The sequence below is a fragment of the Delphinapterus leucas genome, chromosome 10 (assembly GCF_059928025.1).
Source record: "Delphinapterus leucas isolate spDelLeu-1000000601 "Yukka" chromosome 10, BTC_Dleu_Yukka2, whole genome shotgun sequence".
NCBI classification, from domain to species: Eukaryota; Metazoa; Chordata; class Mammalia; order Artiodactyla; family Monodontidae; genus Delphinapterus; species Delphinapterus leucas.
In genome coordinates, this window is record NC_143138.1 from 7969520 (window position 1) to 7985016 (window position 15497).

At 39.2% G+C, this 15497-nt stretch overlaps 1 protein-coding gene across 1 annotated transcript in view; it reads left to right on the plus strand.

The window, feature by feature from the left end:
• Window positions 1–899: 899 nt before the first annotated feature.
• SYCP2L (synaptonemal complex protein 2 like) overlaps window positions 900–15497 on the plus strand; it is a 75596-nt gene continuing 60998 nt past the window's right edge. Inside the window, exons 1-10 of the mRNA XM_089918307.1 lie at window positions 900–1004; window positions 1405–1429; window positions 5852–5937; window positions 6048–6136; window positions 7867–7901; window positions 9026–9168; window positions 11183–11235; window positions 11982–12027; window positions 14117–14209; window positions 14309–14369. Coding sequence (XP_089774433.1) covers window positions 900–1004; window positions 1405–1429; window positions 5852–5937; window positions 6048–6136; window positions 7867–7901; window positions 9026–9168; window positions 11183–11235; window positions 11982–12027; window positions 14117–14209; window positions 14309–14369 — 736 coding nt within the window. The remainder of the gene's footprint in view (window positions 1005–1404; window positions 1430–5851; window positions 5938–6047; window positions 6137–7866; window positions 7902–9025; window positions 9169–11182; window positions 11236–11981; window positions 12028–14116; window positions 14210–14308; window positions 14370–15497) is intronic.

Consider the following 15497-nt stretch of genomic DNA (forward strand, 5'->3'; position numbering starts at 1 on the left):
CCTGGAGATGCGCTGCGTGGGTCCCATCACCAGAGATTCTGATTTTCTGGATCCATGACAGGTCCCACGCATCAGGGCATTTCAAAGCTCCCCATGTTTTCCTAACGTGCAGCCAAGATGGAGAGCCGATGGGTTTGTCCATGGTCTTCAGCTGGTACCTTGGGTTCCTGGCTATAAAGTGGACAAGGTTTCCAAGGCCCCACTCCTATAGGTGTTGCTCATCACAAACTCATGTCACTAACTTCTTGGTCAACTGATGACTTCTAACTAGGATTTTTTCTTTCTTTTTTTTTTGTTAAGAGTGACTAGCCTCAAAAAAGACGGTCCAAAGATGGCCTTCGCTTTATTGAATAAGTATGTTCTAGGAAGGTTTATGTAAGTTAATTTTAAATCACACCAGTTCTAGCAATGTAATATGAACTTGGATATATGTTCCTATGGGGAAAAAAATCTCCAATTAGCTGGAAGCTTTTGACAAAAGGAAGGTGGCCAGGCCTGAGGCATGTGTACCGTACTAGCATACTTCTGGAGCACTTTCTAAAATCCGCATGTCCTTTGATATTTGATGACGTGTTTTCTACAGCCTCCCAGGTAACAGGAATTTCTCCTGTGTAGACAAGGCTCATTTATCTCTTAACCACTCACTACCCCCTTTACAAGCCTTTCTAGTGTTGATGATCCTGGCAAAGCCTCCAGTTCTTGCTGGTATGTGAGAACTTGTTGCAACTCTGTAGCAGTCTGATTCCATTCTGGAGTGTTCTAGATGGGGGCCTCAGAACCAGGCCTAAGTGAAATGGAAAAGGGTCTTTAAAATTATAGAACTCTGTTGTGAAATTTTATCGAATGAGCAGTAGCTATTCAGTCATAGAGGTTGCATCAGTGTTTCTTCTCTTGTGTACATGGTTTCCTGGTTTGAAAGAACAACAGGATTTCTGACCATGACAGACCTAGCCTCGGACACATATCTGATTAATGTGACAGAAGACTTTTTTGACACAGCATTGGTAAGGATGAGGTTGGATGCTTTACTGAGCAGATACCATTGGTAATTTGTAGGAATCTTCAAGTTCATAAAACTCGTGTTTTTCTAAGATGTGGGTTTTACTAAAAGACTCTCATTTTATTATTAGAAATATTATATGAAATAGTAACAAATGTATATAACCAATGTTATAGAAAAATGAGGTGATTTATTTTCAAATATATTATTCACCTGATTGGAGGTGATAGGCTGTTTAATAAAGTAATTGAAAGTCAAATAGGATTTCTCTAAATTTTTTTTCTACTGTAGTTAAAGTCAACTCCTGCCTGTTAGAGAATTATCAGCATTAGCACATTAATGTTATAGATTATAATGCTTTTTAAAAATAATACGAGCTTCACTTTTTTCTTTCTTTTTATTAGATTATTTCCAGAACTAGTAGTAAAGGTAAGTGTATTATTTACTACTAATTGGCTGTTATTAATAGAATATTAATACCTTTCATTAATAGAATATTCCTGTTTAGAGAAAATAATATTTATCTAAATGATATATAAAAGTGAAGTGGGTTTAACTATTATATTTGCATTAATTGGCCATCTTATGGTATTCAGATTGTGATGCTGAAATGAATTTTGTTGGAAAGTGTGTCTCATTTGCTTGTAGTGAGTCTTTATTTAGCTGCTCCTGCCACCGTTTGGCCATTTAGCTCCAATCAGGGATGGAGAGCCACTTCCGTCATTCCAAAACAGCAAAAGTTAGCTATTACTGATTTAACTTGGAGCCGATTTTCATGCCTTTCTCTGTCTTTCAAGAGCTCAAAACGTAGACAATTTGGAGGTTAGGGTGATGATGTTGTTCAATGTGGCTCATGTTAAAGGTAACCCAACAAACACTTTGAATTATGAAACTGTGGATTCAAAGATGCACAGAAATCGGGGCCATCTTAAAATGCATATGTCTGCTCCCTATTGTCCATCTTTTTATTTTTCTTTTGAAAAGCTGTTATTAAATTGACACTACATTCTACAGTGGATGGTATCTTGTAAATTGAGGACATTTAGTACTAGAAGCTTAAGTGTGATGGTGCTTGGTTGATTTTTAAAAAGAGGTCTCCATAATCTAAGTTAGCAGATCCAAATACTTGCAAGTCAGTTTTTTCTGGACTTCATAAGTGATAGTTCCTGTCTCTAAAGTTGGTTGATAAAATACCCAGTGGTGAAAACTACTTTGAATTTTAAAAAATAAACTTTGATCGATTTACAACAGTGTGTGTACACTGCATATTTGAAAAAAAATACATATGAGAGAGATCTGTTGAGCCTATAGCTGTTGCTTGGACCACTTAATAGGTTCATATAGTCCCTGCAATCACTTCATTGTCCCAGATGGAGGAAACACTGCTCTAGGTGACTGTATTAGTCAGCTCATGCTGCCATAACAAAATACTATGGGCTGAGTGGCTTAAACAACAGAAACTTATTTTCTCACAGTTCCTGGCTTGCAGAAAGCCACCTTCTTGCTGTGTCTTCACATGGGTAGAGAGTAAGCTGCTCTCTGGCATCCTGTAAAGGCACTAATCTCATTATGAGGGCCCCACCCTCATGACCTCACCTTACTGTATGTGTTTCATTTTTATGATTCCTTTGTTTTGTGCTTTGCTATATGGATTATATTTTCTTTCACTATTTGCTCCTCTCTAGTGATTTGAATGGCTTATGTCCTAGTTTTATTCTTCTGGTTGTTACTCTTAATTTAATTATCAACATCAACATGAGAGTGCCAAAATGATAGCACCTATTTCTTCTTTATGTATGGCAAGGAATTCAACATGTTTTTATTCCTCCTCCATTTTCTACCCAGATTTATTTAATTTAATCCAGGGTTTTAGTCCTGTATTTTATATATATATATATGTCTTTGTAAATAGTATTTGCTCTTTGCCTTGTATTGCAACCTTATTTACAGTAGTTATTTAGGGCTCACTGTCAGCTTAGTTATGGCCTGATGTTCTCATTCTTGAGTTCGTTATTCTGCTTTGTCTCCATCTGCTGTAATACATTTTGAAGAGGTTATTAGGGTATGTGGGTGGAACATGGTCAGTGCTTTTTATCATTTAAGAGTGTTCCTGTGGCTTTTATCCAATATAACTCTTGCTTTGCAGAGTCCAGAGTCTCCCCTCAAAACTGTTTCACTGTCTTATATTGAGTGTTGTGAGCACATGTGCACACGTGTTGTTTTATGTGGTTCTTCATGAGTTGTTTTGAAATCAGATCTTACTTTAGCTTGGGAAATTTTATTCTTTGATAATTTTATCAGTTAGAGCAGGGTTTCTCAACTTTGGCAATATTGGCACTTTGGTCGGGTTGGATGATTCTTTGTTTGGGGGGGCTGTCCTATACATTATAGAATGTTTAGCAGCATCCCTGGCCTTTACCCACTAGACGTCGATAGCAGTCCCTGCTACTCCCCCAGTTGTGACAACATCTCCAAATATTGCAAGAGTGCCATAGGGGAGCAAAAATCACCTCTAGTTGCAAACTGCTGAGTTAAAGTGCTTTCAGTATATGTAACAGGATATCTAGTTCAAACAGTCTTAAGTGCTAAAGATGACTTAATTTGCTGAAGGAACTAAAAAGTCAGAGACAGGAAGTTTCAGGAGCAGTTTGGCTGTAGCTAGGCTCCGTTTCCTGCAGCTCTTTCTATTTTGCCTCCTCCGAGTCTTGTCTTTGAGCTCAAGTTGGTCTCCCTTGGTGGTTGCAAGATGGCGGCCAGCAACCAGAGCCGTGCTTCCTGGTTCACATCTGGGGGAGAAACGTTCACTTTCCTCAAGCGGCAGAAGAAAGCCCTAGCTTGGCTCTGCTTGTGTCCCCCCACCTCCACCCCCTAATGAACCGATCACTGTGAAAAGATGAATGGGATGCCCCTGCATCGTTTAAGCCAATGAGGATCCAGCCCTGGAGCTAGTTAGTCCCACCCAAGAGCATAATTGTTACATAAGAGAGGAGGTGGGAAAGGATGATTGCAGTTACTCTTTCTATTCTCTTCTCTTTCTAAGATTATCTATTATTCATCCATTGCATCTTTTTTTTTGTCTTCACATCTTTTTCCCACTCGTTTTTTCCTGTGTATTTTGAGAGCAATTGCTACTTTTATTCTTGGAAGCCGATGCTTTAACTAATTCTGCTCTCATTGCTTCCACTATGGACTTCAGTTCTGCTCTCTCATCTTTGCTTCCTTGAAACCCGTGGGTGGTGGTGATCTACCTCTGCTCTCAGATTCATTCCTCTCTGCCTTCCTCTCTCTCTACTTTGCATAGAACAGTTTCCTAGGCTTTTTAACCAACTGGTTGCCTGCCAGGTTTAGCGAATGACGGGAAATTGGAGGTAGGAAGCCCATTTCTCCCGCTCCCTTCTGCTGAGGTGCTATCTCTGGGAGTGACTGCATAGTTCCTGTGACTCTGGCTTATTTGTGGCTACAGCATTTGCTAGGTGACCTTCATTCCCGGGATCTGGTAATACCACTTCCTCCCCGTGGCTTTCCAGGGATGTATAGGGGGTGGTAGTGGCTACCTATGTTTTTGTAACTAATTCCCTGTATTAAATTCTCTCAGATTGAAATATCTAGAATGGCTTAGATTTTCATATTACTTATTTCTTTCTCACTTCTGTGTTCATCTTATACTGTTGCCTTCTCTTACAAATCTAATTTTTTATTTCATAGAATTCACATTCTTTTGAGTTTTGAGATGATAAACCAGATGCTTTTGATTTGGCTTCCCAGCTTTTCTATCATCTTTTATTTCCTGAAGTAAGCATTTTTCAAAGTCACTTCTTTGCTACCTCTTAACTTATTATGCTCCTTCCTTTCGCATAGGGCTATGTTTGTTAGTTTCTCTTTACTACTCTTTAAGTGAAAAGGTCGAATGACATCTGATACTTGCTGGTTAACAGAGTGCATAAATGTCTCTAGGGTCCCCTGCTGTCCACCTGGGTCACCTGGGCTCTGTTACAATCTCTCTCTCAAGTTCTAAGCCGGCAGGCAAGTTTTGGGCTCAGCCCCTGGCCATGTTTCTTGTTTCCAGAAATCATTCAGCAGTATCAATGTGGCTTTTTTGGACTGAAGAGGGATCTTTTTAAAATTTCTACTCCCTGATTTGGATTCCCACAATTTCATGAGTTATATGGGGATTAAAAAGTATGCAGTGTGTGGTTAAAAGAAAAAAAATTCACATATCCAAATTGCACCTCTGAACCTATCAAAGTAATGTTAGGACTTTACCATGAGTTTTTGCAGTGTACACTGCCACTGTCATATCTAAACACAATGCGTAAATGAAATAATAAAGGTTTTTTGTTTAATAAGCATAAAGCATTACCACATACCTTGTTTTGTTACTACGTTCTGACGTAAGTAGCCATTGAAGTTTCTATGATTAAGCTATTTAACAAAGACCAACGCTTTACTTGAAAATTCTTGCTTCTGTTAGCATAAGACCATTATAAAATTTTTCTTTCTATAAAATACACAAATGTAAGAAATGCACAGAAACAGTGGGAAAGTGTGCAGGAGCTGCCCTTGCACATCGTTCATTCTGGACAAAAAAGTAGCTTTGCCTGAGATGCAGTGATCACAGGCAGTCACACTTTGCACGTACTGTTGCTGTTTACCTCAGTGGGCGTCTATGCCGTGCAAATCGATTGTGGCCTGGGGGTCTGTAGATCTTGAAGCAGGCTGTGATTTGTCCCTTGCTCAGACTACATCATTTCTGAAATGTTTACCGCCCATGGCTGTTCTTCCTGCTATGTAGGAGTCCTTTCCTTATTGTTTTTTAGCATCACTTTGATTCTTTGAAAATTCTGCTTTCAGGGAAAAGTCAGATGTTGGGTTCCTTCATATTTACCTTAGGATTTCTGGTGACAGAAGAGAGTGTAAATCGTTTGATCCAGGAGGAGGTGAGTTGCAAATAGTGCTGGTAGCAGTTGCCCTGGACCCCGTGGAGAAGCTCGTGCCCAGGTCTCCGTTTTGTTTCTTCCTTGTCAAAACCTTCCCCAACTCCCAACAGGCACTGAGGACCTTGAACTGCCTTCTGCAAGCTGTACCTCGGGAGGAGAGAAAACAGCTTGTCTCGTCGGAAGGCTCGTGTCGTCTTATGTACGTGACCTTGGCCTGATTAGGTGGTGATGTAAAGGCAAAATCTTTCTGGGTTGTGGCACCTCAGTCTTCGTTCTCCTTGGGTGTTTGGGGTTGTTGGGTTGTTTTTTTCCCCCCATCGAATTTGTGCGGTGAAATGCTTTCTCAGGCTATAGATTATTTTTCATTGTGAATGTGAACCGGATTAGTGACTCGTGGGAGAATGTTAAGAGTACAGACTGTGGTGCCAGACCTCAGGCTTCGAATCCTAGTTTGGCCACTTATGCTGGTTGCTCCTCTAGAGCACAGTCTTAGCTCACTACACCTCAGTCTACTCATCTGTAAAATGGAGTCAACGTTAATGCTGATCAATAGAGTTATTGCGCAGGTCGAATCAGGCAATCCATTGAAAGCCATTAGCACATTACCTGGTAGAGAGCAAATGCTCAAAGGTTACCAGCTCTTACCTATATCACTAGGGCATGTATTGCTTTTCAAGGGATGGATTTGGGGGGCTTGGTGACCCACTCACAATTATGTAGTTCCTGGGACATAGAAATTTGGAGAGAAGGTTGTAGTGTGTGACCATGGGAAGCACAACACCAGCACCCTGTTTTGAAATCTGATCCTAAACCTGTGACTGTGTGCTGACCACCAACCAGCATCGGTGACATCCCTGTGGCACACCATCATTCGAGGGACATGCAGCCATGACTAGCAAGAGGCAGGGTGACCCAGTTTATCATAGTGTAGACCTGAAAGACGTGATTGGTGAGCATGGAGCTCATCATGTTTGTCCATTTAATTTGTCTTTGCAGGATGCAGTGTTTTCTCTTAATTTTTCCTACAAAATATTCATTGAATAGATTAGTTAATCATTACCCTTAGTGGCGTACTTAGATCTGGAGAGAAGGCGACCTGATGTTTGCTCCTAAGTCTTCAAACTAATGCAGTGGTCCTGCCTTACTGTTTGAGTGTTCTAGTCTAGTTCTTGAGTGTTCTGCACTTCAAGTCAAATGTAAAATCTGCAAACATAAAAGTAAGCAGAACTCTCAGTGGTGCTGTTCTAAGGCTTCTATTTAATTGTGACAAATCAATCCATTCATTATGAGAAACTGAACTACTACAAGATTTTTAAATCCATTCTTTAGCGTGAAAGTTATTTCAGATATTAAAAAATCAACATCAACACTTGTTAGCATTTAACTAAAATTCTTAAGTGAATATGCAATATGGGAGTCTGTGTTAATTACAATAATGTGATAACTTAATCCCATTACATCTCTAACTTAAATTTATCAGTTTTTAAAGTAAGTTCCAAAAGCTTATAGGAAAGACCTACAGCACCTACTGTATCATTTCTTCCAGGTGTCAAACTATGTTTAAAAAAAAAGAAAAAGAAAAAGAGGGTATGCATCCTCACAGGCTGGTGAGGTGACTGTAAAATTCCAGGATCTTAGCATTTGATGAAGCCTCAGAGATCATCAAATTATAATTCACTTTACAGAGGGAGAAATAGAACCTCAGAATGTATAGTAGCTCTAGCTTCTTTGTAAAAAGTATATGTAAGTCATTAATATATAAACTTGACAATTTTTCCAAAAAAATGTATTTGTGACATTGAGGAAATTTTGACAATGAATTTGAAATACTTTCAAAAATGTATGTCTTGGATTAAAATTTTAATGCCAATATAGTAGAGTTTTACTTATGTTCATCTCAGTAAAATGAAATTTATCTAAATGTTTCAGGAAAGACCTTGCAAGGACAATCTTGACTGTGGGTGGTAAGAAGTATTAAGAATTTTAAATGTTAGAATGTTAAATATTGGACATTGGGGGTTTTATGGGCATCTTGGAACTATGGGGAATAAGTTACGGTCAAATTAAAAATAGAAGTTAGGATTTTTATATTTAATTTATGATGAAAGAGTTAAGCATGCTAAATCCATAAAGAATAATTAATGAATATTCCTTTACTCACCAATGAGCGTAGTCAAATTTGATCCTTTTTCCACATTTGCTTCAAATACTTTTTTAAATAAATCAGAGTTATAGGTAAAGCCCCTGTGTCCAGATCCCCATCCAATTCCCCTCGCCATTCGTAGAGGTGATCCTTTGACTTGGATTTGTTTTTCATTTCCAAGAACATTTTTGTACTTTTATGCTGTGTATTCACAAGCAACATATGTTATTGTTTTTGCAAATTTAAGTTTGCGTATCCAGCTGCAACCTGCTTTTTACCTTTAAAATTGTTTGAAATCTAAACATGTCGATATGTGTAGTTTTGTTTATCTGCTGTGAAATACTACAGTTTCTTAGGATTTTATTTTTATAGATGTATTTAAGGCTGGATAAAGCTGCTTTTTAAACAATTGAGGTATAGTTGATGTATAATATTATATATTACCGGTGTACAATATAGTGATTCACAATTTTTAAAGGTTATACTCAATTTACAGTTATTATAAAACGTTTGCTGTATTCCCCATGTTGTACAATATATCCTTGTAGCTTATTTTATACCTAATACTTTGTGCCTCTTACTCCCCTACTTCTATCTTGCCCCTCCCCCCTAGGGGTAACCACTAGTTTGTTCTATCTGTGAGTCTTGGACAAAGTTGCTTTTGATGAATGTCTTAATATATCTAAACTATAAATTGCAGAAATATCATTTTTTAAAAATTTGTTGTACACTGACCTATCATTTGGATTTCCCCCTAATATTTCTTACAGATGAATTTAAATGATTATAATTGCTCCAGGATATGTCTTTCTGCTTATACCTATAAGACACAATGCTAGTCTTCTAAGATGGACCTTCTTAGAGCAAATGCTGATCTGTGGAACTCATTTTTTCTTTTGCTTTGTGCCCAGAATTATCCATGTCTGCCGTATGTTTAATCTCTAGATTATGACCGGCAGGTGGCTCTTTGTGAAGCATTGTGTAGACTGACCATGAAAAAATCAAGGGAAGACTTTGTCCATCAGTGGTTTGAAGATGATACCATTGCTGAGGCTTTCAAAGAAATTAAAGATCGAGAATTTGAGACGGTGAGATTCTTGGTCATGAAAATTCCATTTAATCAATATTTATGAAGCATCCTTCCAGCACCTTCCTGTATGTTGGGCTCAGGGGAGGATTTTTTTCTTAAATGTGATTAGGTCGCCGTTCTTAAACTTCCTGTTTCCCACTTATGTGAAATAACTTGAGGGTAATAGAAACAGAATATTTGTGGACCAGATACCAGCATACAATTAGGACATCTTTTCAGGAAACTTAGCCTGGAGCCAGAGCTGTGGGAGTTTGATGGATCCGGTCAGAGACAGTGGTCATGGAGCAGGAAGTGGTTTTCAACAAACCTTGAAGGGTAGGGAGAGTTGGAGAAGAAAAGAATGTGCATTTGGGCCTTGCAGAGGGTAGCTGGCATGATGACAGGAGGCTGAAGCTGGCATGGGCGCTCTGGTAGCAGAGGGGTATTATGGGGAGCTTGTGTTGTGAGCCCTCCAGCCTTCACAGTTTGGAAGAACAATAATTTTCGGTGTCTTCCATGCAACCCGGCCTCACTGTGATTGTGTCCTCAAGTAGCACAGACGTAGTTTATGGCTTTGCGATATACTCACCTTTATCCTAAAATAGCTAAAATGTTTTCCCTCTCCTTTAAAAAAGTTCTTAAGATGAGGGTGATTCTGTAGGAAAAGCTAAAATTATTAGTAACACTGCTCATGTTGAACAAAGCCTTTCTGGTCAAAACTGCTGAGCACTTGGGATTTTATTAAATCCGAACCTTCAAATATATTATGAAATACGTTAAATTTGACTTTAAGCCCGTTGCCAGATCTGCAGTAGTTGTTTAGCCAGGATGCAGTTTGATCTAAATGGGAATACCATGAGTTGGGTTTGGGTCCCACCTCCCCGACTGATGTGATGTATACATTTTGGCAAAGTAGTTGACTTTTTTTAAAAAAAAATTTTTAATTGAAATATAGTTCATGTACAATGTTATATGTTACAGGTGTACAGTATAGTGATTCACAATTTTTAGAGGTTATAGTTCCATTTATAGTTATTATAAAATACTGGTTATATATTCCCTGTGTTGTGCAATATGTCCTTGGAGCTGATAGTTGACTCATGAAGCCTGAGTGTTCTTATCTGTAAAATGGGAATAAAACCAACTTCAGAATTGTGGGAATTAAATGAGAGAAACTAAAAGTGCCTAAGATGTTGTAGACACTCCAGTATTAGTTTCCTTTCCCCTCTGTGTGATTCTCTCATCTGCAGGGAAATTAGGGGAACATAAGACAAAAGTAATTATCCTCTTTCTCAAATCACTTTCCCCCTAGAGCCATCAGCTTCTCAGTGGAACTGCTTTTAGATGAAAGTTCACATTAATGTCCATTTAGTGCTGAATCTAGACACAGAGTGTGAGGACTGTTTGACTACAACAGACAGTCCTTGCTAACAAAAGGGATAAAAGTCTGGATCAGTATCTCTTTGGTTTTAGAAACTTGGGGGTAACAGTTTGCCTCCCTGGTCGCTGTTGGTTGGGAGAACTATAAACGTATTCTTTATTCTTAGAACCTTTAGCGGGAGAGAGATTCCAGGAAGGAGCAGGTTAGAGAACTCCTGATAAGGAAAATCTACAGTGGTTAAGTACACCAGGATAAACCCCAAATTGATAAGTTTCATGGGTTTGTGGTTGGCTTGTGCTGGGGAGATGGATGCCCTGTGGGTTAGTCAGATATTACAATCCAGGTCATCAGTAAGAGGTATTTCTCTTGCTTGTTCCTGCACATAAAACTGTTGGAGACCTAAGCATTCCTCAGCTGTAACTCTCATGGCTGGGGCTTCAGAACATGAGTCTGGAGCCTCCTCTTTGTGATACAAAGTATTATTTTAGTTATCGTGATTAATAATGAATCCTTGTGAAGCCTTGTGATGTCACTGGATCCTGGAAATGCAGTAGCAGACACTGGCCTCTACATGCTGCAAAGGGTAGTATTTAAATTAAATATCTTGATTTTTTTTTTTTTAACAAAAAAGTTTGCATTATTTACTTTGAAGGATTGTAGACGGTTTCTCAATCACCTAAATGACAGACTTGGTGACCAAAGAAGGTAAGACGTTTCTCTGAGCTTTACTTTATTGACTAATTCTATTCTGAAAATGTCTAATATTAAAAAAAAATCTAGGGGGCTTCCCTGGTGGCGCAGTGGTTGGGAGTCTGCCTGCCGATGCAGGGGACGCGGGTTCGTGCCCCGGTCCGGGAAGATCCCACATGCAGCGGAGCGGCTGGGCCCATGAGCCATGGCCGCTGAGCCTGCGCGTCCTGAGCCTGTGCTCCGCAGCGGGAGAGGCCACAGCGGTGAGAGGCCAGCATACCGCAAAAAAAAAAAAAAAAAATCTAGGATCTGTTTTAGGAGAGAATGTAGGATACAGAATTTACTGAGCATTACTAAGTTATCCATTGTGATTTGGAACAGTTGTAACTTTATATCCTCCAGGGAGATTTTATGAAGAATGATTTCCTATAGATCTGAGGTTACTAGGGAAAGCCGTATTATGGACAGTTAAGTCCTTGATGAGAAGATATTGGCTAAATTCACTCCTTTCATTAGGACTCTTGCCAAGCAGCTGGGTTGAGGTATATATAGTACCGGAAAACCTGGCTTGTAGACTGCCAGATGGAGATTTGAATTCTGCCCATGGTAGATCTCCATTTGTAGGTTTGAGAGCCCCTTTCATACTTTGTACCAAGGGACATAATGGCGTACCTAGTTATACATGATTGTTTATAGAACATCCGTAGGTCGTGTGTGCGGTCCATCCATATTTTACTTTTTAATTGTGAGGTGTTTTGCAGGGTCTATTCATTTCCATGCATTGCTGCTTTTGCTGATGATTTTGAGGTATGTTTGTCTCTCTTTCAGGGGCTGTGAGGGTGGGGGGTGTATAGCGAAACCCATAGGTAGGTTTACATCAGGCCAAACGGCTCTTGCTACACAGAAGGGCTTTTTTAAAAAAGGAAACTTGCTTCTCCTCTTAGGCCTCAACTCTGAAGCTTATTATTGAAGAGCCCTAGTGTTACTTCTACATAAAGGAATTTTAGGTTTATACTGCATTCATGAGGTCAGTTACAGGAGCCTTGCCTTTTTTTATCCTCTTGATGAGCAGCAGCATTCACGCCTGGATTGGAGGGAAGGGCGAGTCCATTGCTTCTTTCCACCCGGTAGACGCTTCCCACTCTATCCCCAGCAATTAGGGTCACTCTCCTTTCTCTAGATCATTCTGCCTTGTACTTTATAGTCCAAAATGGAACAGTCTCTTTTCACCCCCTTCTTTGGTTTCTAGAGGCACAAGGTCCTTCCTGTAAAAGTGCCCCAACCTGCAACATCTCAATTTCCGGGTAAACTTTTCATAGGTCTCTGAACCTGGACTGTGCTGAGGTTTCCTGGATCATGTCTCTAGAATGTTCTAGTTAACCATTTCATTGTTTTGGGTTGAGGGCCCCCTTCTTGGCCTCTGTGAGCTGAGCCGTTAGCTCACGACTACATTGTACATTCTTTCTCTCTAGAACTGATTTTGGAAGCCTGATTCCTATATTTCAAGTCTGTTTTTCTTTCTGGTTGTCTGAGGATTCCAATCTCTGCTTGGAATTTAAATTTCCATCAGCTTCAGTAGGGGTCCTTACACTGGCTTCCCGTGATATAATCTTGTGTTAAAACCTTTGTTCTATAGATGCCAAGGGGAGAAGGGGGTGGGTGGTGGTGGTGTGATGAATAGGGCGATTGGGATTGACATGTATACACTAATATGTATAAAACAGATAACTGATAAGAACCTGCTGTATAAAAAATATAATAAAAATTTTAAAGAGCCCTTTGTTCAACTCTATAGCTGTTAAAGAGTAGACACGTATGCTGGAACAATGGCCAAGAAATGCTATTTACTGGAAAACAAGTGGAAGAATAGTTAAGTCTAGTGTTTGTTCCATTGTTGAGGAATAAAAACTTTGTATATACTTCCTGAGTATGTCTAGAACACATCTGGGAGGAAGCAAAGGCATTGTCAATGGTTCCCATGGAAAGGTACCTATGGGAATTTGAGGGACAGAGAAGGAGATATTTATTCTTTCTATTAGCATCATATTGTTTGAATCTGTCTTTCCTTTTTTTCTTTCCGTCTTTCTTTCCTTCTTTCTTTCTTTAAGAGAATATGTTTATTTTATAATGCAGTCATTTCTTGGTACCCATGGGGGACTGGTTCCAGGACGCCTCGTGGATACCAAAATCTGCGTATATTCAAGTCCCATACATAAAACGGCTTAGTATTTGCATATAATGTACACACATCCTCCCGTGTACTTTAAATCGTCTCTAGGTTACATCTGATACCTAACACAGTGTAAATGCTGTGCAAATAGTTGTCAGTACATGGCAAAATCAAGGTTTGCTTTTTAGAACTTTCTGGAATTCTTTTTCCTAAATATTTTCAATCCACATTTGGTTGAATCTTTGGATTTGGAACCCGCGGATACAGGGGGCTGACTAATCAATTAAAATAAAGATAATTTGAAATCTTCAGGTCTTAGCCTTATTCTAACACATGGTAAGTTAGATGGCAAGTCACCATTTATGTTTGATCACAGTACCTCCTTTGCTAGAAGTTTCTGTCCGTAGGCAGTGTGGATTGTTACTGCTTTAACATAGAAGAGTTTTCTCTGTGATTGGCACCAGAAAAAAAAAGTTTGTGTGGTTAGAGTTATCTGACACATTTAAACATCTATTAAATTGCTAAGTATAGTAGGGTTTTTCCAGAAATAGATTGGTCATATAAAATTGAAACGTTCCTCCTATTTTGCAGAAGTGAGTAAGGCAATAAATGGTGACCCTATAATCTTAAAGTAGGGCTGTTCTCAGAAAAGCAGTTCTGTTTTTAATGGAGTAATTTTCATTTGACCCTTTCATATGATATTAATACTGAAATTATATCTTACAGATGAGAAAACCTGCAGATGAAAAATTAGAGAAATTTTGGATTGATTTCAACCTAGGAACTCAGAGTGTAACTTTTTATATAAACAATCCTGAGGTAATCATGTTCGATTCCTGTTTAGACCTAAGTGCGTAGAGAGTGTTCATAATCCAAGTATGTGTTATGTGCTCATGAATTTCACTTATTTTTTCCAAGAGCGCTTTATGGGACTCAGTAAGACTTTTGAAGGAAGCGGCGATTAATTTCAGCATAATAGGTAAGATGTTAATTCTAAACTACCCCGCATTTAGTCCTGAGTATTGTTTCTGTTTATACTTGCAGTGTATGTTTAGCTAATTCCCGAGCAGACTTTGCTTGCACTTGATGTGGAGGGGAGGTGGTGAGTGCTGTGGACAGAAGGCTGTGCTCAGGGCAAAAGATTAGTGAGTCCTCCACTCTGTAACTTTGGGGTTCCATGACTTGCCTGGTTTTCTCGTTGTAAAAATGATTATGGTTCCTCAACAAACTGAAAATAGCATCACCGTATGATCCAGCAGTTTCACTTCTGGTTATATATCCAGAAGAATCGAAAGCAGGGCTCGAAGAGATTTGCATACGAACGTTCACTGCAGCCTATTCACAAGAGTCAAGAGGTAGAAGCAGGGACTTGCCTGGTGGCACAGTGGTTAAGACTCCACACTCCCAGTGGAGGGGGTCTGGGTTCCATCTCTGGTCAGGGAACTAGATCCCACATGCATGCCGCAACTAAGAGTTCGCATGCCGCAACCAAGGAGCCCGCGAGCCGCAACTAAGGAGCCTGCCTGCTGCAACTAAGACCCGGTGCAACCAAAAAAAAAAAAAAAGTAGAAGCACCCCAAGTGTCCATCGATAGGTGAATGGATAAAGCAAATGTGATCTGTACCTACAATGGACTATTATTTAGCTTTAAAAAGGAAGGGCATTCTGACTTCATCTATGTTGCTACAACATAGATGAGCTTTGAGGACATCATGCTAAGTGGAAAAAGCTAATCACAAAAAGACAAATACTGTATGATTCCACTTACATGAGGTATCTAAAGTAGTCAAATTGATAGAGACAGAAAGTAGAATGGTGGTTAGTTAGCAGGGGCTGCAGGGAAAGGGGAATGGGGAGTTGTTTAATGGGTACAGAGTTTCAGATTTACAAGATGAAAAGGTTCTGGAGATCCTCTTGTACAGCAATGTGAATATACTTAGCACTACTGAACTGCACACTTAACATTTACCTTGTTAACCATTTTTATGTTTTGTACCACAATTTTTAATTTTTTTTGTAATTTTATTTTTTATTTTATTTTATTTAAAACAAATTTATTTATTTATTTTTGGCTGCATTGGGTCTTTGTTGCTGTGTGCAGGCTTTC